This window comes from Echinops telfairi, unplaced genomic scaffold, assembly GCF_000313985.2.
Source record: "Echinops telfairi isolate 266 unplaced genomic scaffold, ASM31398v2 ScPeMD7_7424;HRSCAF=8462, whole genome shotgun sequence".
NCBI classification, from domain to species: domain Eukaryota; kingdom Metazoa; phylum Chordata; class Mammalia; order Afrosoricida; family Tenrecidae; genus Echinops; species Echinops telfairi.
Window position 1 is genome coordinate 45865108 of NW_022111324.1, and position 22581 is coordinate 45887688.

The window sequence follows — 22581 nt, forward strand, 5'->3', positions numbered from 1 at the left end:
TTCAGAGGTGGTTCAGGGGGTCTCAGGGGAATTGAGTCAGGGGGTGAGGGAGACTTCAGAGGTGGTTCAGGGGGCCTCAGGGGAATGGGGCCAGGGGGTGAGGCAGGTTTCAGAGATGGTGTTAGGATTTCTGGGGAAATGGGGTCAGTGGGTGAGCTAGGTTATAGGACAAATTTGGGGATCCCTAATGGAATGGGTTCATGGGGAAAGGAAGACCACAGGGCTGGTTTGGGGGGTTCAGGGAAAATGGGATCAGGGGGTGAGACCAGCTATAGGAGAATGTCAGGGGCCCCTCGGGGGGTTGCACTGGGAGGTGAACAAGATGGTAGCGGTGGTCTCGGGGACGCTGGGGACATTTTGTCACGGGGTGAGGCAGGCCATCGCAGGGGCTTGCGGGGCACTCAGGAGCCGGGGCTGGGGGGTGAGGGCGGTCGTGGAGCGATGGGACCAGGGGGTGAGAATGGTTGTGGTGATGGAGTCACGGGTCCCCTGGCTGGACTGGGGTGGGAGGGAGGACAGGGAGGCCCGGCTGCCATAGGGTCTGGGCCAGGCAGGGGGCCGCTGTCAGAGGTGTCCCCTGGAAGTTCGAGTTCCAAGGGCGGTCTGCAGAGGGGCAGAGGAGTGGGGCTTGTGAATAGGGCCGGGCCTGGGGTGGCCTCCGGGGTGACGGGACTGTTGGGAACTGCAGATTGGATGGCGCACAGGGATGGCCCCAGGGGCCCAGGGCAGCTGAGCCCTCAGCAAGGGCCAGAGATGCCCTCAGGCGGGCCAGGCTCCGGGCATGGTCTTGGGGGCCATGGAAACACCCCCACGACTTGGGGGGCCAGTGACTCCAAAGAGGAATTGGGAGTCCGTGGGTGGCAAGATGGTTCTGGGGTCCTGGGACCTCCTAGGACCGGAGAGGCTCCCGGAGCGGAGGGCAGGTTGGCAGGTCGAGCAGGGGCAGTGGGGCCTTCTGGTCAGGGGTCAGGGCAGGGTGAGGACCGGGAAGCAGCAGCTGCAGTGGATGCAGAGCATGCACTGGCCTGTCGGGGAACAGGCCCAGGAGGAACAGACAGGGCTGGATCTGCCAACCAGAGAGGGTGGGCACTTCAGGGGCCTGGAGACTGGGTGCCGGGAGACAGCAGGAGGGGAGCAGACTGGGGGAGTTCAGAAGAACCTGGTCAAGTTAGGGACTGCATCTCTGTGCTGGAGGGCAGGGCTAACTCCAGCTTGGGGGGCATTAACGGGCGAGGGGTGAGCGGTGCTTGCTCCCCAGGCTGGGAAGACCGGGGGCTTGGCCAAGACAGCACAGATGCTGGGAACCAACCCCCAGACTCCAGGAATTCTAGTTCTCTGCATGAGAGGCACGCCATGCCCAGGGGCACCCCTGGGGGGCCTGGGGGCTCCAAGGGCAGGGAGGGTGCCCCAGACCAAGAAGAGCCAGCTAAGGGTCAGGGTCCATGGGGCCCGGACAACAAAAGGGACACCTGTAGTGGCCTGGAGGGCTCAGGTGTCCTGGGCAAGGGCTGCTCCCCTGAGTGGGGGGATGGCCTCACTCCAGAGTCTAGGCAGTCAGGATCCTGGGGCTCCCAGAGTGGTACCGAGGGGCCCTGTGACAGACCAGGCTGGGGAGACAGACCAGGGGCTGTCCAGGGCCGGAACTCCCAGCAGGACCAGGGTCAGAGAGGCAGGAGTGGGGTCTTTAGGGAGCAGGGGGCCCTGGAGGGGGAGAGTGACAAGGATGTAGGTCCCAGGACCCCGATAAAGAATGGGGACCTGGGAGCAGAGTCCCACCGGAGATCCAGCTCACTGGGGGGCAGGTCTCGCACCCAGCCAGGGGTCAGGAGTGGCGTGCCTAAGAGCAAGGGAACAGAGGCGGCCCAGGGCCCGGGGCAGCCTCGTGGAGGTGAGAAAAGAGGGCACCCTGGGAAGACCCCGAGTGAAGACTGGAGCCAGGAGCCTGCAGGTCAGCTTGGCAGCAGGCCAGGTGGCCCAGTGGGAAGCGCTGGCATCCACGGCTGCCAGAGCGATGCCACCCACAGCTGCAGAAGTGGGCAGGAGCAGCCGGGCACTGGCAACTTCTCCGAGGAGACCCAAGGTGGGTGTCTCCAGCGTGGTAGAGCCTAGTTGGGGGTGCCCTGAATGCTCAGCAGGGGGTGGGGGTGGGGGTCTGGATTGAGCTCAGTTCTGTCTCTGACCCCAGGCTTTTGTCCAGCCCAGTGCCCCTCCTCCTCCTTGTGCAGATGGTATCCCTCCCGGCGCCATCCGGCCCAGAGGGTCCCTGGCTTCTGCCTGGAAGCCTTACACTCAGGGCACCACGGTGGCGCCGCCTCTGGCCTAACCCTCTGTGTCTGTGCCTCCCCTGCCCCTGCCCCCGTCCTGCTGCCTGACCTGTGCAGGCCACGCTCTGTGGAGCACAACGAGAGGCTTAGCCTGTGGGCTGGCCTAGCCCAGCCGATGGGAGATGGGACGGAGGTGGCCTCCCAGTCTATGGCCCGGGAGGCTGAGTCTGGGGCAATTCCTGTATGACCAGCCCAGGTCCTGCTTGTGTCTCTCCAGGCCCCACGAGCCACTTCTCCCAGGGCTTGACTGACAACAAAGTCCAGCAAGCGGAGGCCACCATGCTGTCCAGCACCCTCACCAGCGACCTGGGCCCTGGCGCCTGGCTTAAGGATGGTGTCAAGGTACTGCCCCCCACCTTCCTGGGACCCGCCATCGAGGGTGGGTGAGGGGCAGGTAGGGAAGCAGGAGCCGCTTTGCCAGAAGGAATTTTCATCCCTCATCTCATTGATGCCACCCGCCCCCCCCAACACGTTTCAGCAGTCGGGCCAACAAAGCTGGGGAGAGAGAGAAGCCGCTTTTCAAATAGACTCTCCCTCCCTCTGCACACGCCTTCCTCCCCTTCCACCCTCCAAAGGGCCTTTCCAGGACCTCCACTAGGAGCCTGGTGGCGCAGTGGTGAAGCATCCGGCCATTAACAAGGCTGGCCTTGAGCCCACCAGCTGCTCCAAGGGAGAAAGATGTAGCAGTCAGCTTCTGCAGAGACTCCAGGCTGGGAAAGCCTGGGGGCAGCGCTGCCCTCTCCTGCAGGGTCGCTGTGGGACCCTCCATGATAGCTGCCATCTCAGAGGTTCAGGGCGAAGGCCTTGGTCTCAGCGAGGCCTGGCGCCAGAGCCCAGCACGGCAGCCACTTCCCAATTCCAGGATCAGGGTCAGTTGCTGCACATCTCAGCGTCCTCATCCCTAATGCGGGACTGGTCACTGAACCTAGCTCATAGAGGGACCGTAGGCACCACACCGAGGCGGTAGCTCCACAGGGAGCAAGGTCCCTGAGTGGCACCAACAGCCCTCTGCAACCGGCCCTCCCCCAGTTGTGCTGCAGGAGAAAGGCCCCGTGACTTGGTTCTGGGAGATCGCAGCCATTGAGCACCCGAGGGAGCAGGTTCCCCCTGAACACGGGGGCTGTCCGGAGTCTGGAATCAGCTTGGTGACAGCAGGGTTTTGTTTTTAAAATGCACCTGTGTTAGACAGGGTTCTCTAGAGAGATAAAACCAAATTGCTGATAATTTAATATATTTATTCATAAAGATAATTAGATATATAACAAGAAATGAACTGTTAAATCATATACAGATAAATATATAATACAAGAAATAAACAGTTAAATTATAAAGCACTACAAATGGCTCAGTGCAACTCACGTCCCTGAGAGAAAGTTGAGAGACTAGCAGGCCTTAAAGTCTCTATCTGATGCCAGATCTTCCTCTATTTGTAGAGAGAGCTAGGCTATGTCAGCACAGCAGCCAAGCACAAGGCAGGTCACCACCCGCCAGTCCCCAGCTCCAGAGATGTCTTAAAGGGACCTCAACTTACAGCGACACAGTCCACAGGCTAGGCGTCCACAGGTAGTGTAGCCTTTAAATTGAGGCACAGAACAAGCAAGGCAGCCACACACTGGTCCGATGATCACAGAGCGAGAGACAAGAAAGGCAAGGCTCACCAAGCCATTTATCTCTCTGCCCTTCAGTCAATCCCACTTGTGTTTATCAGCCAGGCTGGCACCATAAAGGATCTCAGCACCTGAGGAAGAGCGCGTGCGTGCTAGCCATGACAGGTGCGCAGCCCAGCAGTGGTTAGGACTCAGCAGTCAGGAGGGCAGCAGGGAGGGCATGGGAGTGACCCTCTCCTGCGGTGACCCCTGTCTCTAGCTCACTGCCCAGGACGGAGGAACCTTTCAGCGGCAAGGTCTCGTGCACGGACTCCTCCTCCCAAGTGTGCAGGCGGCCCAGGCGGGGAGACACCCCTTTGTCGCCGGCAACCAGCAGAGTGAGGGCGCCCTCAGCACCCAGAGTGAGCCCCCCCCCATGGGAGCCACAGCAGGGGCCTGTGCTGCTGCTCCCCCTCCAGATGTTGTTGTAGTCTGCAGCCAAGGTTGACTCCCACCCTGCCTGGGGAAGAACCTCTGAATTTAGAAATCAACTCATAGCCTCCCTGCACCTGCATGTAATTGCCTTCCTCCTCAGGAAGTCTTTGGGGCAGTCTAACCCTGGGCCCTGTTGCTGCAGATGAAGCCCATTCCCGCTGGTTTCTCCTCGAGAGATGGGGCCAGGGGTTCCCTCCCTTCTCTGGGTCCTTCTCCCCCCAGAGCCCTGCTCTCCCTTCCTCCCCTGCCTCTCGCTCTCTTTAGACGCCCCCACCATCGCCCCGAATGTGGCCGAGCAGCCGAGGGAGCCACTGGAGGTCAAGGCTGGGAGGCCAGTGAGAGTGAAGGTTCCCTTCGAGAGCCGCCTCCCCGCCCAAGTGTCCTGGAGGAAGGACAGGGCTGAAGTGCCAGACGGTGGTGGCCGGGGGACCCAGGTGGCCCTGGGGGATGGCTGCACCCGGCTGTGCCTCCCCAGTGCCAGCAGGGTGGACCGTGGCCAGTACAGCAAGACGCTGAGGAGCGCCAGAGGCTCCGCGGAGGCCCAGCTCACCCTGCAAGTCACAGGTGCCAGCCCTCGGGTACTCAGGTCCTGGGCCCTCCCCCACATTGGGAAGCTCTCCCTTCCTCAGTCTGGTTGGGTGGGGTCCCTCCTGAGCATCAGCACCCTGAGGCCTGAGGCACGGTGGTCCTCGGTCTTCAGTGGCGCTGCAGGGTAGGACTGTGGCCCAAAGGGCTGGGCAGGTGCCCAGTCAGCTACCAGAGGGCAGACCCCCCGACAGCTCATCCCTCATGGTGGGTGCCCCCTTTCCCTTTTCAGCTCATCTGATACCCCTTCTCTTCCTGTTCATCCCCTGGGCCCCCAGACAAGCCCCAGCCCTCACAGGGACCCCTGGAGGTGCAGCATGGCCACGGGGCCCGGGTCCACCTCCGCTGGCAGGCGCCCCGGGATGACGGGGGCCGTGCCGTGCAGCACTATGTGGTGGAGAGGCGGCAGGCTGGTAGGAGCACATGGCTGAAGGTGGGCGAGGCCCCTGCAGACAGCCCGACCTTCACCGACGCCCAGGTGGAACAGGGCCGGAAGTATGTCTTCCGGGTGCGAGCTGTGACCTCCGAGGGCGCTGGGCAGACCCTGCAGTCTGAGGAGGTGCTGGTGGCTCCTGAGGGTGAGAGGACACAGCTAGAGAGGGGGCAGGTAGCACTGGTGGGCTCCCCAGTGCCAAAGACTGGCCATCCCAAGGCCCCTTAAAGCTCTGGGAAAGCCCTTTTCCCACAGCCTCCTTCCAGGTCTGGAAACAGGACTTAGGGATCCTTTCCCAGTTGTGGGAGGTCTGCATCCAAGGGTGGTGGTCTGAATTTGCTCTGAGGCTCATAGTGATGTCCCCCCAAAGCTGCTGCAGGCACCATGAGTGCTCTGGGGTGGGGGTGCACAGGGTCAGGCAACCTGTACTGCCTCAGAACCCTGCGTTGGGAGGAGCTTCCTCTTCCCTCAGACACCCACAGCCTGGAACATTCTACCAGGGGACTCTGGTGCTCAAGGGTGGTGGTAGTGGTGGTGGTGGCTGTAGACTCAGGTCCCGATGCCTTCTCCATGCCCATCACCCCTGCCTTTCAACTGCCAATGCAGGACCCAGAGCAGCTGGCAGCACCCTCAGAGCCTACCCTCTCTTGCCCCTAGCTCTCACCAAGCCCCCTGCCGCCCCTGCCATCCTGTCAGCCTCCAGCCAGGGCAACACAATGACGTGGGCGGCACCTCGGGGCCCCGGCAGTGCCCACGTCCTGGGCTACCTGATTGAGAAGCGCAAGAAGGGGAGCAGCATCTCGACAGCGGCTGATGCCCAGCCCGTGCCTGGTGAGTGCGCGGGCCCTTGGCCCGTACTCCGCCCAGGGTGCTCTGCCAGGCTTATCAGGCCAGGCAGGCTGAATTCTGGGGTGGGGTGTCCCCAGGGGACACGTGGCAGAGTGTGGGGATATGCTGGATGCATCCAGTGTGACAAGGCCAGGGTGCTACTAAACTTCTGTAGTATACGGACTGTCCTTCCAGCCCCCAATAAGAATGACAAGATCCATGGCTGGGGGAGCTGGGTCCCGTGGGAAAGCCCCAGCTGGAAGCCAGAGGGGAGCTCCCTCCGAGCCTGGTCTTGATCTTGGGCAGCTCAGGCCCCTCCCCAGACCTCGGTTTCCTCCTCTGTGAAACAGAGAGAAGCTCCCCGACTCCGTCCAGCAGTTAAAGCGTTTTCTGGTAGCGGGGAGAGCTGCGGGCGTGGCTGAGGCTGAATCGGGAGGGAAAGAAGGCGGAAGAGGATGCCCCCAGCTCAGGCTTCAGCTTCGGGGCTCCGTTTCACTCAACACAGACAGCAACCCGGTGGGGTGGAGTCAGGGAGGTTCACAATGCCTGCTCCTGGCCCCCTAGCAAGATCATGGCAGAACGGGAAAGGGACTCGCCCGGCCGGCCCCTTGAGTCCAGCTCTGCTCCCCTTGGAAGGCACGGGCTACCCCTGGCGGTGGTGGGGTTTGGGGCCCAGTCTAGGTCTTCCTAGGGGGGCGGTTCATGCATGGGGTTGCTGTTCACAGAGAAGAGGTGGACGGTGGCGGACCTGCAGCAGGGCTGTCAGTATGAGTTCCCGGTCACAGCCATGTCTCCCTCGGGCCCCGGGGAGCCTGGGCCTTCGTCGGATGCTGTCTTTGCTTGGGACCCCAGGAGTAAGCAGCACACCTTCCCAGGCTGCGGGGCTGAGCAAGGGATGGCACTGGAGGCAGGTGGGCACAGGTCGGGGCAGTCCCCTAGGAAGGTCAGGAGTGCTGGGACCGCAGTCTCGAAAGGCCACCTCCACCGGGCAAGATACAGCTCAGGGGTCCCAGCTGGGCTGGGGGGTGTTGGCTGCCATCAAGCACGGGGTCTTCATGTGTTACTGGGTAATCCCACCATCGGGCTCTCTTGGCTGCGAGCTCTGCCTCAGCAGGGTGCCCAGCCTTTCTCTCAGGGAGCTGCTGTGTGGGGACCACCAACCTCCTGGCCAGCTGCTGATTGCAGATCGCTTGGGCCACTCAGGGTCCAAACGCACTCCCATCCAGTCAGCCCCAGTTCATAGTGACCCTTTAGGGCCAAGGAGAAGGCCCCATGGGCTTCCAAGGAAATGGACTGTGGCCTCTTTCCCTGCAGTTGGTGGCATTGAGCTGCTGACCTTTGGGTTAGTGATTGAGCACTTAGCCTCTGGGCCACCAGGGCTCCTCAGGGAATGAGGGATATAGGCTCTAAACTAAGGCCACCAGGGCTCCTCAGGGAATGAGGGATATAGGCTCTAAACTAAGGCCACCAGGGCTCCTCAGGGAATGAGGGATATAGGCTCTACACTAAGGTCACACAGAGGTGAGGCAGCAAGGCAGCTCCTTCCCAAGATACACTCTCTCTGGCCCCTGGCCAGGCCAGTCCCCAAGCTGGCCTGTCTGTCTTATAATCACCACCTCCCCTCAGGGAGATGGGCTCATTCCGGGGGGCCATAGGGGACCTCAGTCATCTTTCTTTGAGCCAACGAACATCTGCTCAGCATCACTAGGAGTCCAGCATCATGCCAGGAGCTCGACGTGTAAATCTCATCTCTCAAAAAAATGTAAGGTCCTGAACAGCAGTTCCCGGCCTGTGGGCTCCGGAAGAGCCATGTACCGAGACATTCTGAGAGCACCGTCAAGCAGCAAAATCCGTGATCAAAGATGTTTCTGGAACACAGCCTAGGTTATGTCCAAATCCCTGCTTTCAGGAAAGGTGCCTTACTCAGTTCAGTCCCGGTGAGCGGTACGTAGTGAGGTGCCGTCGAGTTGGTTCCGACTCACAGAGGGAGTCATTGCCTGGTCCTGCACCGTGCTCACAACTGCTGCTCTGTGGGAGCCCATGGCTGCAGCCACTGTGTCCGTCCAGCTCCTCAAAGGCCTCCCTCTTTCTCAAGGACCCTCTGTACCAAGCGTGATGTCCTTTCCCAGGACCAGTCCCTCCTGATAATCTTTCCGACGTACCTGAGACAAAGTCCCACCGTCCTTGCTTCTAAGGAGCATCCTGGCTGCCGTTCTTCCAGGACTGCAGTGCTGCCCTTGCGGCAGTCTGTGCCGTTGTCTGTCTTCTTTACCAGCACCGTTATTCAGGTGCACCGACTCACCTGTGATCCTCTTTATTCAGTGCCCCACTTCTCCATGCATGCGAGGTGATTGGAAACCCCATGGCTTGGGTCAGGCATGCATTGTCCTCGGAGTGACATGCTTGCTTCCTAACTTGTTAGAGAGAGAGCTTGCACAGCAGTTTTGCCCAGTGTAATGCATCGTTTGATTTCTTGGCTGCTGCTGTCACCAGTATTGATTGTGGACCCAAGCACAATGAAATCTTTGACAACTCCAGTCCTTTCCGCATTTAGCATGACGTTGCCGCTTACTGCTTAGAGAATCACTTTTTATGCTTTGGTTTTGTTTTTGTTTTTTTGAGTATCACTTTTAAAAAACAAGAAAACACCCATGAGCAGCTCCATTCTAGCACTCCAAGGTTGGTAGACAGTGCTTTCTGTCCCACACCTGCATGACCCTGCTCGCGAGAAGTCCCTGATGGGGCTGCATGCTCCTGAGACCTGCTGCCCTAGACAAATGCAAAAGGCCCTGGGAATATATCTTTGTTCCCCTTGGGGCCCGATGCAATGCAGCTGCTCAGGGGCTCTGAATGAACTCAGTGAGCATAGAGCATTCTACAGGGTGGCTCTTCAAGTGGCATCTCAGTTGTAGTCCTAGGAAGGGCAGGGTACACAGTGGAGGGATGGCAGGGAAGGCTGGCCTGGCCTGGCCATCGTATTCCTTACAAGTGGACCAAACCTCTTCCTGCTTTACTGTTGGTCTCTCTTTGATCAGTGACGGGCATAAAGAGACAATTAGGCTATCCAATGCCCGGTAGCAGCCAGAGGGACCTTGGAAGGCAAGCTTGGACACCTGCTTCTGAAAAGTCACAGTCTTTGAGTCCTCTGGAGCTGTTGTCTGCTCACATGGATCACCACGAGTTGCCTTGACATCAGTTGACAACCTACAGGCAGCTCAGCGACACCTGCACTTTCTAGACCATTGTTACTAAGGGTCCAGAGCTTCACCTGCGAGCTTGTTAGAAACACAGCATCTCCGGCCCTAGCCCAGTGATAAGGAATCCAAATCTGCGTTTTCAACAAAATCTCATGAACCCTTTTGTGATCACATAGTGCCTGCCTTTATTTTCTGCCTCTGGAATTTTGTGGGGAGCGCTTGCCCCACTGTCAGTGTGTGCTGCCATCTAGTGGAGAGTCTGCATAAGTGCTCTGAGCAACAGGGATCCTGTGTTAGTCACCACACACACACACACACACACACACACACACACATACCAATTAATTCAAAATGTCTTCTTTCACTACTGAACGCACTTGATTTCAACAAAAAGTCCAAGTAGAAAATGATCGGATCTTGAAAGGTATCCTTTGAAAGGCATCGCCCTAGAACCGTAGTTCTTAAACATAGCTGTGTTTTTAGAAACACTCAGGAGCTCTTGGAAACCTGATGCCGAGGCTGTACCCCAGGGCAAGGCCATCTGAACCTCCTGGGTCAGAGCTTCACACCACCATTGGTAAAGCTTCCCCATACGCCCAATACACAGCCCAGGTTGAGAGCCACAGTCTTAGGCTGCTGTGCAACACGGAGAACCCCAAAGCTTGCCCCATGCCTTCTTCTTGTTCCAAGACCTTGGGGGAGTATGCTTTATGCTCATACCATCCCCACTGAAAAGGTGAAGAACGAGGCGTCTGAGCCAGGCACCCGGAAGGGGGTCTCAGCCAGGAGCCTAGAGTTCAGAATGAAAAAGAGCGGTCTTGTCTTCGAGGGGCACAGAGGTTAAGCGGCACTTTGGCAGAAAGACCTGGCTCTCCGCTTCCCAAAGCCCGCAGCCTTGAAAACGCCATGTAGCGGTTCTACTCGGCGCGAGTCAGAGGGAACTGGATGGCACCGACAGGCAGGGGAAGCGGGGTGCCCAGTCATGCTGGCAGGTTGGAATGCATGGAATGAGCTGGCATCCTGGAGGAGGTGCATGTGGGAGAGAATAAGGAGTCCATCTCAGGGATGTGCTTCCAGAAAGCCTAGAAGCAGACCTGTGATAGAAGTGATAGAAGTTCCCAGACTCCCACAGGAGCGCTAATGGATAGCACCCGCCCCCCAAGGGCAGCGGTGGTTCTGACATCCTCTTGGTGCTTTGCCAGGGCTTCCTGGGCCCGTTCGGGATCTCCGGGTGACAGACACATCACACGCCAGCATCACTCTGAGCTGGGAGCAGCCAGACCCCAAGAGTTGGGACGAAGCCATGGGCTACGTGGTACAGTTGCGTGGCTCAGACAGGCCCCAGTGGCGGGCATGCCACGGGGGCACTGTGGCTGCCACCACCTACACAGCCAAGGGGCTTCGGCCCCGAGAGAACTACTTTGTGCACGTGGCAGCCGTGAATGATGGTGGGTGTGGCCATCCCACTGCCCTGGACACGCTGATACAAGCCAGGCCTGTTTCAGGTGAGTACCCCTCCTCCCAGGCCCTTCCTGAGTGGATATGGGCAATGGCTGAGCCAGACCTCATCCCCCCCACCCCCTGCAGTGAAGTGATGTTGGCGAGTCCCTGCAATGTCCTAGGCACTGGGAGCAAGTAGGCCTTCTCATTTGTTTTCTCATTTACCTGAACCAGAACCATCTGGCCAGATAAATTGTAACACCCCCCACCCACTCCACCCCCGCCAGCCCCCTTTGACCACTGGTGTGTGGCAGGGGCAGGGTGTGGCCGGGAGACTCTGGCCCCAACATCAGCGCTCTCTCCAGGGTGCCTGACTGCTCTGGGAGCTCCGCTCAGCGGGTCAGACGCAGGGGATGCGTGCCCCACATTCAATGGCACGAGCCATTGAAGCTGTGGGCCTGCCTTTGACCCTCGGTCATCCTACTGCCCCGAGGGGTACTAGGACAGTTCAGGGAACAATAGGAGGGGCTTCCGAGGGTTCGTGAAGAATGTAAATGAAAAACCATGGGTTTCCCCGTGGATGTTTGAAAGCCCCTCATTTATTAAAAGCACATGGAACCTGGACTCAGAGTCCCAGTACCTAGTCCTGGTGCTGTCTCTAACTCCACCCATGTGATCCCAGGCAAGCCACTTCTCCAGGGCGCCACAGTCTGTGTCCGCTGCTCCCCTCTGCTCCAGTCTAGCACTGGCCCTTTGGGGGCTTCCCTTTCTGAAATCCCACCTCCCCCTTTAGGGTTCTCCCCCCTCCTTCAGCCCCCTCCCCTGTTCCTTTGGCGTCTCCAGCCCCCAGGAGCTGAGCATCCAGCAATCTGGCCCAGCCTCCTCCAGCCTTTTTGCAGTAGGACTGGGGCCAACTGCAGAGGGCGGTGACCAATGTCTTGTGTGTTCTAGTCTGTCCCAAGTTCCTCACGGACTCCAGCACCAAGGACGCGCTGACAGTCAGGGCCGGGGACCTGGTCCGTGTGCCCGTGCCCTTTGAGGTGAGTGTACCTCGTGGGTTGCAAGGAGAGGGCCCTGAGAGGCCCAGGGATCTGACTCGGCCCAAGGTCCTTCCATCTCTACTCAGTGGCCTTCCCTGCCCATGAAGTGTGGGCTGGGCTTGTGCTAGAAATCAGACCTGACACAGGAAGGAGCCTGCGCTTTGAAGGCAGAACCCTCACTTGGCCACTAGGTGGCCACTCTGCTTAGACTCTAAAGACCCCTTCAGTGGGCTGTGCTGGCACTGCATCTCCAAGCAGGTCTGAACATTCAGAGGGTCTGCCCCTGGTAGCAAGGAGGCTTGTGGTGGAGTGGGCTACATATTGGGCTGCTAACCCCAAGGCCAGCAGTTTGAAACTACTAGCCGCACTAGTACTAGAAATATGAGGCTTGCTATTCCTGCAAAGGTCTACAGTCTCAGAAACCCACAGGGGCACTTCCAGAGTGGCTCTGAGTCCGATTTGATTCGATGGCAGTGAGTTTATGCTTTTGGCTGCCCTGGTGGCATAGTGGGCTGTGTATTGGGCTGCTAACCGTAAATTCAGCAGTCGGAAACCACTGCTTGGGATAAAGATGAGGCTGTCTGCTCCCATAAGGCTTTTGCAGCCTGGAAACACCTACAGAAGGCCGTCAGACGCTACTTGACAGCAGGGAATCCGTCTTGTGCACCCGCACTCGCGTCTCGGCTTTGTGATGGTGGTGCAGTGGGCTAAGCGCTGGGCTGCTACCACAGTTGGTGGTTCCAACCAACGAGCTGCTCCTCAGGAGAAAGCTGAAGCCGTCTATTCCTGCCAAGACCTGCAGTCTCGGAAACCCTCTGTCCTGCGGGGTCCCTATGAGTTGGGTAGTGGGTGGGGGTGGCCCTGCTGGCACCGTGGTGAAAGCGCTGGGCTATTAAACACACCCTTGGCAGCTGAATCGACAGCTGCTCCGTGGGGGGAAGATGTGCTTCTGCAAAGACCACAGCCTTGCAGCCTCTGTGGCAGGTCTACTCTCCCCTCTTAGTCGGTGTGGGTCGGCAATGACCCCACAGCCATAAGTCTGTCTTCTCTGCAGTGCGGGGGGGCCCCTGACGCTCCAATGTAATCTGGACACTCCCTGGCCAGTACACAGCACGTGCCACTGCACAGCGCTGCCACACCCTGCCCTCGCTGCCGGACTTTGGTATCAGATGGGGCCCCCGGTAACTTACCTGCAAGCGCTGTTCCCAGGATTGAAGGAATGAGTGCGTGGGGAGCACACCAACAGCGCTGGGATGTGGCAGTCACCCGGTTCATGTTTGCTTTCATGATTATTCCAGTGATGATCGTTGCCATCGTTATTCGTATGGGACACTCAGAGGAGGCAGATCCCAGTTCAGTCCCCCATCTCTCTAACTCAGAACAACATGTTCTGAGCCCTGGTGGCATAGTGATTAAGCCTTGGATTGCTAACCACAAGGTCAGCAGTTCAAAACCACCAGCTGCTTTACAGGGGAAAGATGAGGCTTTCTACTCCTGTAAAGAATTAGTCTTGGACACCCACAGGGGCAGCTCTACCTGTCCTTCAGGGGCTCTGTGCATTGGCATGACTCGATGGCAGTGCATTTGGTTGGTCTCTTTAGCTCTCTGGCAGTGCAAGTGAGCACTCTGAGTGTGGCTGCCTCCCGGGCCCTGCTCCGCCTGCTTTCCGGAGAGCAGCCCCTTTAACCTGCACAACAGCCTGGAGAGGTGTTTTCTTCCCTGTTTAACGCTGCTGCCGACTGTGGCCAGTGAGGAGGGCCCCTCGGGGGTTTGGAAGCACAGCCATCAGGCAGTGGGGCTGGCCTCTCCCTGCTCAGGGACACCATCCCAGGGCCACTGCATGTGCCTTGGGGAAGACCGCAGAGCGCCCTGAGCCAGCCCCTATTGGGGCTCTGGTGCAGAAATGCTCCCTTCCCAGCCCCGCTGTGAACCAGGGAGGCCTATTCAGACTCCTACAAGAGCAGCTCCTTGCTCACCAATGAAAATCCAGATGTCTGCGTGGCTGTGAGCCACCCACCCACCCTCATCACTGCTGGCACATGCCCACATGTGTGACTTACCTCCCAGTGCACCCCCTCCCTGCCCTGCCCTGCCCCCGAGGCCCGACACAAACGCCACGGCTTCCACGAGACCCCCTCAGCCTTCCCCTCCTCTCTTCCCAGGCTGCCCCCCTGCCCGAGGTGACCTGGCTGAAGGACGGCTTGCCTTTGCCCCAAAGAAGTGTGACCACCACCATGGACAGCCTCACCCAGCTTCTGATTCCGGTGGCCAGCCCCGCAGACGGCGGCCTCTACACTGTCCTGCTGCGGAACCCGCAGGCCAAGGAGGCCACCTACAACTTCCACGTTAGGGTGGCAGGTGAGGCAGGTGTGGGCTCGGGCTCAGCATGGAAGTTTCCATCGGGCCTGGCCTGTGTGCCAGGAGATAGCACTGCCAGCCCGTAGCACACACACGGGAGGGCCTTATCGCCCTTCTGCCTCCAGACATTGCCAATGCAAAACCAAGCTCACTGCCACGGAGTCACCTGTGACGCATAGTGACCCCACAGGACAGGGCAGAGCTCCCCGAGGGTTTCGGAGCCCGGAGCCCTTTATGGGGGCAGAAGGCCTCATCTTTCTTCTGCAGAGCGGCCGGGGGCTTCAACCTGCCCACTCGGCGGTTAGCAGCCCATTGCGTACGTAGCCCGGGATGCCAGCAGGGCTCCTTAAGGGAAAGGTCTGAGAGTTGAACTCGGATCACTGGATTCAGAGTGCGCGCCCTCGCACCATGCTGCCAGCTGCCCCACCTGACCGCAGCTTGTCTGTTTGGGTGACTGCCTGAGTGACCTCAGCAGTGAGCCTGCCTTCGGTGCCCAGTGCTGCCAGAGCACAGATACCGCAAATCAGAGTCTTTAATGAACAGAAATTTATTTTCTCACCGTTCAGGAGGCTGAAAGTCTGAATTCAGGATGTGGCTCTGGCTGGGGGTGGGGGGATCCTTCTTTGTCTGTTTCAGCTGCTAGAAGCTGCTGGCGATCCGTGTAGCTGCTTCGATGTCTGTACTGCTCTACTCAATACTTGGAAGTGATTAGGTTTAGAACTCACGCTATTCCAGGTGTGATCTAACAAAGAAAAGCCTGCTTCCAGACAGAATCATGGCCACCGGTACTGGGGTCAGGATTTCAGTACCTGTTTGGTGGGACACAGTTCAGTTCACAGCATGACCTTACCCTGAGAGGGCTGCCCATGGCCCTTGTACACTGTAGCTACATGGGTCCTCCCAGTAACTGAGACCCCTGCCCCATCCTGCGCTTGAAGAATTTCTGAATCTACAGAGATGGTGAGACAGACTGACAAGGGGACCTCTGGGACTTGGTTATTTGAAAGCATCTACCTCTGTCCTCTCCTCCCCCCACATCCCAAAGCACTCCACGTCCTGTGTCCTTTTGTTTAGAGACTAAAGTGATGTGCAATGATGGTCTTTAGAGACAATCTCCACCCTCTAACTTTCTGGCCCCAGGAGACTTGGTAGAGTGGAGAGTACACACAGAACCCTTGAGCATTGTCGCGGGTCTTGTTGGCCCCTCTGATGTGGGTTCCCTCTGCCCCCCCTGCTGTAGCAACTCCTCAAGCCCCAGGCCCCATCTGCCTGCGGGAGAACGTTCCGGGGACAGTGACTGCTGAGTGGGGGCCCTCCCTGGATGAGGACGGGTCAGACGGCACCCCGCTGCACTACACAGTGTTCACACGCTCCTCTGCACACGGCTCCTGGCGGGAGGTGGCTGACCGAGTCCACACCAACCGCTTCACGCTCCTGGGTGTCCTCCCAGGCCACGAGTACCACTTCCGGGTGGTGGCCAAGAACGAGCTGGGAGCCAGCCCACCCTCAGACACCAGCCAGCCCTGGTACATCCCCCGGCAGCAGCGAGGTGAGCAGCTCCTCATGCCTCTGGGCTCCCAGGGATTGAGGAGCAGCCGGGGCAAGGGCTCAGCTTGGTCTTTGGGTGTGTGTATGTAGAGGGGGGTGGGCGGTAGCAAGGTGTATATGGGGGGGGGGCAGAACACATCTAAATGAACAGCTAGACCCTTGACAGTGAATTGTTTGGAATCTATGGGAGCAGAATGGCAGATCCACTGGCTGGGTTTGAACTGCCCAATATTTGGGTCACTCCCTAAACCAAAGAAACTCCCTGCCACTGAGTGCATGCTGACTCACAGTGGTTCTACAGGACGGTAGAACTGTCCTGAGAGTGTCCAAGACTGCAACTCTTTACAGGAGTGGAAAGCCTCATCCTTCTCCCTGGAGCAGCTGGAGGTTTAGAACTGGAGTTAGCAGCTCAACGTGAAACCACCAGGCCACCAGGGCTCCTTTTACTTAACAGCCCAGTGCTTAATGTTGGCCCACCAGGGATTAATATACCTTCAAAAACAAAGCGTATTAAAGGTGAATTGATGTGGATATCACAGGCAGTCATTAGAAAAAGCAGGTTATAAACTGAACTGGAAAATTAAAAAAAATTTTTTTTTAACAAAACCAAACAATAGCATCACCACAAATAAGTAACCCGGCGGGGCGGTGATGCCATTGTGATGAACCGTGGGCATGCCTGGAAGGCCTGCAGGCACCCCCATGTACTGGTGGGAGGCGCTAGGTGGTGAGGTTGTGGTTGGTTTTTTTCTTCCGCCTTTCGATCCCACCTTGTCCAAATAAATATGAATTAAGTTGCATGGATATTTAAAAGGTTATCCCAAGTATCTTAAGGAAAGCATTTTTTAAAACAACGCTACCCTTCAACTTCAGGTTTGAAGGTAGGAGGTGCTGGGGCATGCCCCACTGCCCCACACCCGACTCTCCAGATGCACCGCCATAGGGTTAGTCCTCACTCACAGCAACAAGAGAGCACAGGACAGGACCAGCTCCGGGGGTTTCCGAGCCTGGGACTCTTTCCCCCAAGGAGCGACCATTGGTTTCAAACTGCTGGCCTTGTGGTTGGCAGCCCAAGGGCTGACCACGATGCCACTAGGGCTCCGTCCTCCACTTCCTCACGAAGGGCCTACCTAAGCCTGCCCAGGGCACCCTGCCCCGTGCCTTGGCTAGGTCCCCCCCACTCTCTGACCCTCCGGTTGTCCCCATCTTTCGACACAGACAGGTTCGCGGTAAGGACGCCGAGCTACCGGGAGCCCGAGCTGCGGCAGAAGCCCGGGTTCCTGGTGGGGCTGCGCGCGCACCTGCTGCCACAGGGCTGCGAGTGCAGCATGACCTGCGCGGTGCGGGGCGCGCCGCGGCCTCGGGTCACCTGGTTCAAGGACGGGCAGAGCCTGGAGGGCGACCCCGCCGTCCACAGCGCCGACGTGCTGGGCGTGTGCTCCCTGGTCATCCCCCGCGTGACCCTGAAGGACAGCGGCCAGTACAAGGCCGTGGCCGAGAATATGCTGGGCCAGGCAGTCAGCACGGCCACCCTCATCGTCACGGGTAATGGGGGTCGCCCTGGGGAGGGAGGAGGAAGAGGGAGGAGCAGCAGCCACAGCCCCCTCCAGGAAGCACCTTCGGATGGGACATGACTCCCTGAGGCTGGCGCTCCTGGGGTGGCCTCGCCTGTGCTTGTGTCACCCTCTCCCGCTTCCATAGACCCATCTGTAAAATGACATCATTGCACCCGATCAGGGATGAACAACTCTTAGTTGAAGGGGCCACGTACTGCCAATCAAGTGTCCCCGTATGGCCTGGTGACAAATTTCACCAGGAAACCTTAGGAGACTTCTGTGCCAGCCCCTCAGACATCGGCCTCAGTCACTTAGTGCCTAGCCAATGGGACGGAGACTCCCCTTCAGGAGAGAAACGGGCGCAGGTTGATAAGAATACACCTTTCCCCACAGGTGGGGAATCATTCAGAATCGGCCTTTGTGCAAAAATGGCCCTTGAGCACCCAGCGACCAGACTCTCTCTCTGTGGCACCTAGGTCAGTCATGTTCCTTAGGAAGCCACCTTCCAGGTACCTAACAGGTGCACACACCGAGTCGTGGAAGGAGGCTGCTGGCTGGCAGTTACGTTTGCCAGAGGGGCCAGAGGAGGGCCTCCCCGGGTTCAGAGCACACAGCCCTCGCACTCTGGAGGCTGACCTGTGACCACCGCTCATCAGGGTGGGAGGGGCTGCAGCCGCCTGGAATAGCCTGGTGCTTGTATCTTGCAGAATCCAGCTCCTAGCCCCACTCCTCAGGACAGCCCCACCTGGTTCCAGAGCCACAGGATGGACAACAGACCCCAAGCGTCCGTCGATCCCGACGCCCACAAAGGCAGGAGGCATGAACTGCGAGGGACCGGAGACGGCTGGCAGGGCCCAGAAGGGGAAAAAGAAGTCACTAGATGGTGTGACAACAAGCCTACCACTACGCTCACCATTGGGGGAGCACTCTCCTCCACTTCTGGAAAGCTGTCTCCGGGTTGGGGCTGGGCCCCAGAGCAGGGATGGGAAGTGAAGGACCCTCGGGGCCTGTGTGACCATGGTGGAAAGAGGGACCTGGGGGAGGGCGGGGCCTGTGTGTGCGGCGTGGGGGTGCTTTCTGTACGCTCTTCATTGAAACATTGTCCTAATACGGCCTGTGCTGGGGGAGGGTTTCCAATGGAAAGCTTTTGCCCTGGGCTCCAGTTGTGGGGATGGGTGGGCTCAAGTTCAATGGCAGACTTGAGTCAGAATTGGGCCCTTCTCCTGGATGCAGCCAATACCGAGGGAGGGAAGCTGAGCGAGGCTGCAGGGCTTTCTGGGAGAAGGATTTCAAGAGTCCGATGCGATCAGGAGCCGACGGTATTTAAGGATGAGGTCCCAGCTGAGCGGAGGGCCTTGGCGGCAATGATGAGGAGGGCCCGGGACTGGGCCGAGTTTCTCGGCGTGGGCGTAGGGTCCATGTGAGTCAGAACTGACTCAGCGACACCCAGCAGCAGCTCCCCTGTCTACCACTCCTGGGGGCCAGAGAGGCAGGGTCACAGTGGCCCCTGCCCTGCTCCAACCCCCAGTCTCTGCCACCAGCCCCCACCATGCCTCGTCCTCACCATGAGCCACTGGGGCAAAGTGGGTGCGCCAACCCATGCCAAACCCCCAGGGCAGGAAGGAGGGCAGGTAGCCCTGGGGAAGACTGATCCCCAAGAAACAGACCCAGCAGGTCACCGTGACTTGGGACACAGGCTGCTCTTGATACCCATGCCCAGGCCCAAGCCGCTGTGTCCCTGCCTCCCTGGCACTCAGAGCACAGGCCAGATGCAGGGGATGGGGACAGAGCACCCAGGAGGAGAGGGACAACGGCACATGGGTTTCGTCACGTGATGTGATAAAACCATGAGAGCAAGCACAAGTCATCCTGAGCTTACCTTGTTTGCTGGGTGCTCCGTTTCCATCAGGGACTGTGAATTTTAAACAGGACTATGGTTTTGTAGGAAGGAGCTGTGTGGAGATGGCATCTCCCTCTAGAAGCAGAATTCTTCAGCTAGCTTTTTCAGGGAGCTGCCAGTCTCTACCTAGAAGCAGAATCTTTGAAGTTTGTGTGTGTGTGTGTGTGTGTGTGTGTGTGTGTGTGTTGCCTAGTTTGCTGTGCGGCTGGCACCGCAAGAGGGCAGCAAGTGTGGGGGGCACAGGAGGAGGGCAGGAAAGGGGGGCTAGATGGCACTGAGCCTGCACTGGAGAGAGTGTTCTGCCTGAAAGAGACCGAGTGCTTGTCCAGAGGCAGGGGGTAGATCGCCCCGCCTTTGTCAGTGGGAACTATGGTTCACCCCCACCTCACCCAGGAAACCTGCCCCCAGGCCCATCTCTAAGGCGTCCTTGCCCGGGAGGCCAAGTGGGGGTTATAGGGACAGAAAAGCATTCTCAGAACCCAACAGGGGTGGCTGGGAAACTTAGCCTACGGGGGCTGTCCCCACAAGTCCCTTGAGTCGCAGGGTCCAGGAGGCCAGGGAGGGACAGGGTGGCAGGCCTATCCCCTGCGATGTTAGAAATGGGGAGTTAGCAGGTTTGTTCGGACGTTGAGACCCAGTGCTCCTGGCATGCCTGGTGTTGACCATGTGACTGAGCTCTGGCCGGTGCAATAGGGGCAGAAGTGATGTCTGACGTGCAGCCTGCCCTCGAAGCACCACTGCAAACATCTGTGTGCTCCCTCTGCTGGGTGCAAAGCATCTTTGCAGGACTCTGCAAGGGGCAGCTACACAGAGAAATGGCTCTCACCGCCGTCAGGTAGATGGCGACTCGGGCTACCCTATTGGACCGGGTGGGACTGTCCCCCTGGGATTCTGAGACTGTAATTCTTTACTGGGATAGAAAGTTTCACCTGTCTCCCAGGGAGCAGCTGGTGGCTTAGAACTGCTGACCTTGCTGTTAACAGCCCACCACCTAACCCACTGTGCCACCAGGGCCGGAATTGACTTAATGGCAGAGAGAGAGACAGAGAGAGAGAGAGAGAGAGAGAACGAGGAGACTTAGAATATGGTGGAGCCAGTGGATGGCACAGAATAGTTTCATGTGGGGCAGGGTCCCTATGTCATTCCAGTTGGTGAGATGGAAAACGCATCTTCACTGTGTTAGGCGAGGTCCTTGGTTGGCACACACAGTTTGCTCTCGGTTGGTAACCCACAGGCGGTCGGTGTGAACCCAGTCGGTGGCACCGGGAGGGAAAGTCTGGTGACGTGCTTTGTTGGAGATGACCATGAGAACTCCCTGGGTCGTTAGGAGTTGCTCTACTCTACACGTGGTTGAAGTTCCAGCGGAGCCCCGGCAGCGGCATAGTGGTTATGCATTGGGCTGCGAACTGCAAGGTCAGGAGTGTGAGACCACCAGGTGATCTTCGGGAGAAAGACGTGGGTTTCTGCTCGCATAAAGAATTAGTCTGGGGCTTCTCATCATGGCAGGCCCCAGAGAGGGATGCTTCAGGACCTCGGCAGGAAGCCGCTGGAGCACAAGGAGATCGATGCTGTCTCTGGAGGTAAGGGAACAGCTGAAAGAACTTAGCGAGCAGGATGAAACACCTGAACATGACCGGACGGCCTTACCCAGTGTTGAGCAGATGGGCGGTGAAGTGTTTATCGTTAAAGCTACAAATGGACCAAGATATGTTCTGGGCTGTCATTAACAGCTTGACAAAAGTAAGCCGAAGCCAGAAACAAGAGTTGCTCTGGATATGACCGTCTGAGCTCTCACGTTTGCCAAGAGAAGCGCATCCCTGGGTTACAACATGCCTCGGACCCTGGGGATGTTTCTTACTCAAGGTGGGGACGGTGATCAGAACAGACCCGGGAAATTAAGAGAGGTAATAGAAGGGTCTCTTACAAACCCAGGACCGTTTCAGCATGCAGGGATAATGCCTCCCAAAGGCTGTCTGCTCTCTGGACCACCAGGTGCAGGAAAAACACTTGGCTAGCCAGGTGGACTGCCGTTTCTTCAAGGTTGTATCGAGTTCTACTGGAGACAATCACAGCGGTGCAAGTGCTGTTGGTCAGAGAAATGCTTAATGATGCCAGGGGCCATCGCCAGGCGCCATTTTCACGGATGGCAGAGATGCTGCTGCTGGTCGTCTTGCTAACGGAGTTGCTGAGTGAATGGGTGGACTGGACACTCTGCCTGGTGTGAAAATGACCGTGACTACCAACAGAGCAGGTACACTGGGTCCGGCTTTTGCCGCATCCAGGAAGATGAGCTAGAAAAATATGTCTTGATTTACCAAATGAGCAAGCAAGATTAGCTGGGTTGAAAATCCATGCAGCATGTGAGGTAGATTCTGAAGCAAAGGTGAAGCTTCCCGACGGCTTGAATGGCGCAGACCTGGGAAACGGTGGCAGTGAAGGCGGGCGGTCCACGCCATCGGGGTTCTGCAGGACGGGGCGGCTTCACGAAGGCAGTCAGAAAAGCGGTTCATTCTAAAGCCAGCGTCCAAACTGCACCACAAACCCGTGGCACTTACTGTCAGGTTTCTGATGGCTGCATGACGGACAACGGCCCAATGTGAAAATGACGTTAAGGAGCACAATGTATGTATTGGCAGTGATTTCATTAAAAGCGCATGAACCACACCATAAAAATCAGTAATTCAGTAATTCTGCTTTTGAGAGTGGTGCAGGAGACTTTTGTATGTTTGTTAATGTTGCATTTATTGCTGCAGAAATTAAAAAGGAGTGTTGAAGCTCTTTGCATTTGCTGTGTGCATCTTTTATAAACCCTTGGAAATGGTTCTAGCTAATAGTGCAAGAAAACATGCCTTATGACTTATTTTACATCATTTGCTTGCTTCATCCCCAAAAGTTGAATAATAAAATGTTTGATTCAGTCTGCTAAAAGAGTGACCGCCTCAGGACCACAGGGACAGCTCTGCCCTGACCTGGCGGGCCGCTGTGAGTGGGCATTGCCTCCGTGGTGAGTAGCAGCCATAGCGGAGACGGCCCCTGACATGCAGAGGCTCTCTGCTGGAGCACTCAGCCTCCATGGATACAGGAGCCCGCTGGTTCAAATGGTGGGGAGCAAAGCAAAATGTACGAAAATAATGAAAATAAAACAAATGTAAAACACAGAAAGGATCATCGAATTCAATAATTACTTATTTGACAGGACGCATACAAACAGAGGCCTGGGTCAGGCTCCAGGATGCACAGAGATTCCGGCACCGAAGAGCAAAAAGGACACACTTACTTACTAATCCAGCC

General features: G+C 57.8%; 1 protein-coding gene and 1 pseudogene across 1 annotated transcript in view; both read left to right on the plus strand.

The window, feature by feature from the left end:
* Positions 1 to 18111, plus strand: part of IGFN1 (immunoglobulin like and fibronectin type III domain containing 1) — a 41774-nt gene extending 23663 nt beyond the window's left edge. Inside the window, exons 12-24 of the mRNA XM_030887804.1 lie at positions 1962 to 2080; positions 2542 to 2666; positions 4191 to 4332; positions 4670 to 4969; positions 5269 to 5568; positions 6081 to 6254; positions 6977 to 7105; positions 10651 to 10953; positions 11840 to 11928; positions 14091 to 14286; positions 15527 to 15835; positions 17053 to 17379; positions 18098 to 18111. Coding sequence (XP_030743664.1) covers positions 1962 to 2080; positions 2542 to 2666; positions 4191 to 4332; positions 4670 to 4969; positions 5269 to 5568; positions 6081 to 6254; positions 6977 to 7105; positions 10651 to 10953; positions 11840 to 11928; positions 14091 to 14286; positions 15527 to 15835; positions 17053 to 17379; positions 18098 to 18111 — 2527 coding nt within the window. The remainder of the gene's footprint in view (positions 1 to 1961; positions 2081 to 2541; positions 2667 to 4190; positions 4333 to 4669; positions 4970 to 5268; positions 5569 to 6080; positions 6255 to 6976; positions 7106 to 10650; positions 10954 to 11839; positions 11929 to 14090; positions 14287 to 15526; positions 15836 to 17052; positions 17380 to 18097) is intronic.
* A 2646-nt stretch (positions 18112 to 20757) lies between these two features.
* LOC115872362 lies at positions 20758 to 21805 on the plus strand (annotated as a pseudogene).
* Positions 21806 to 22581: the final 776 nt, after the last annotated feature.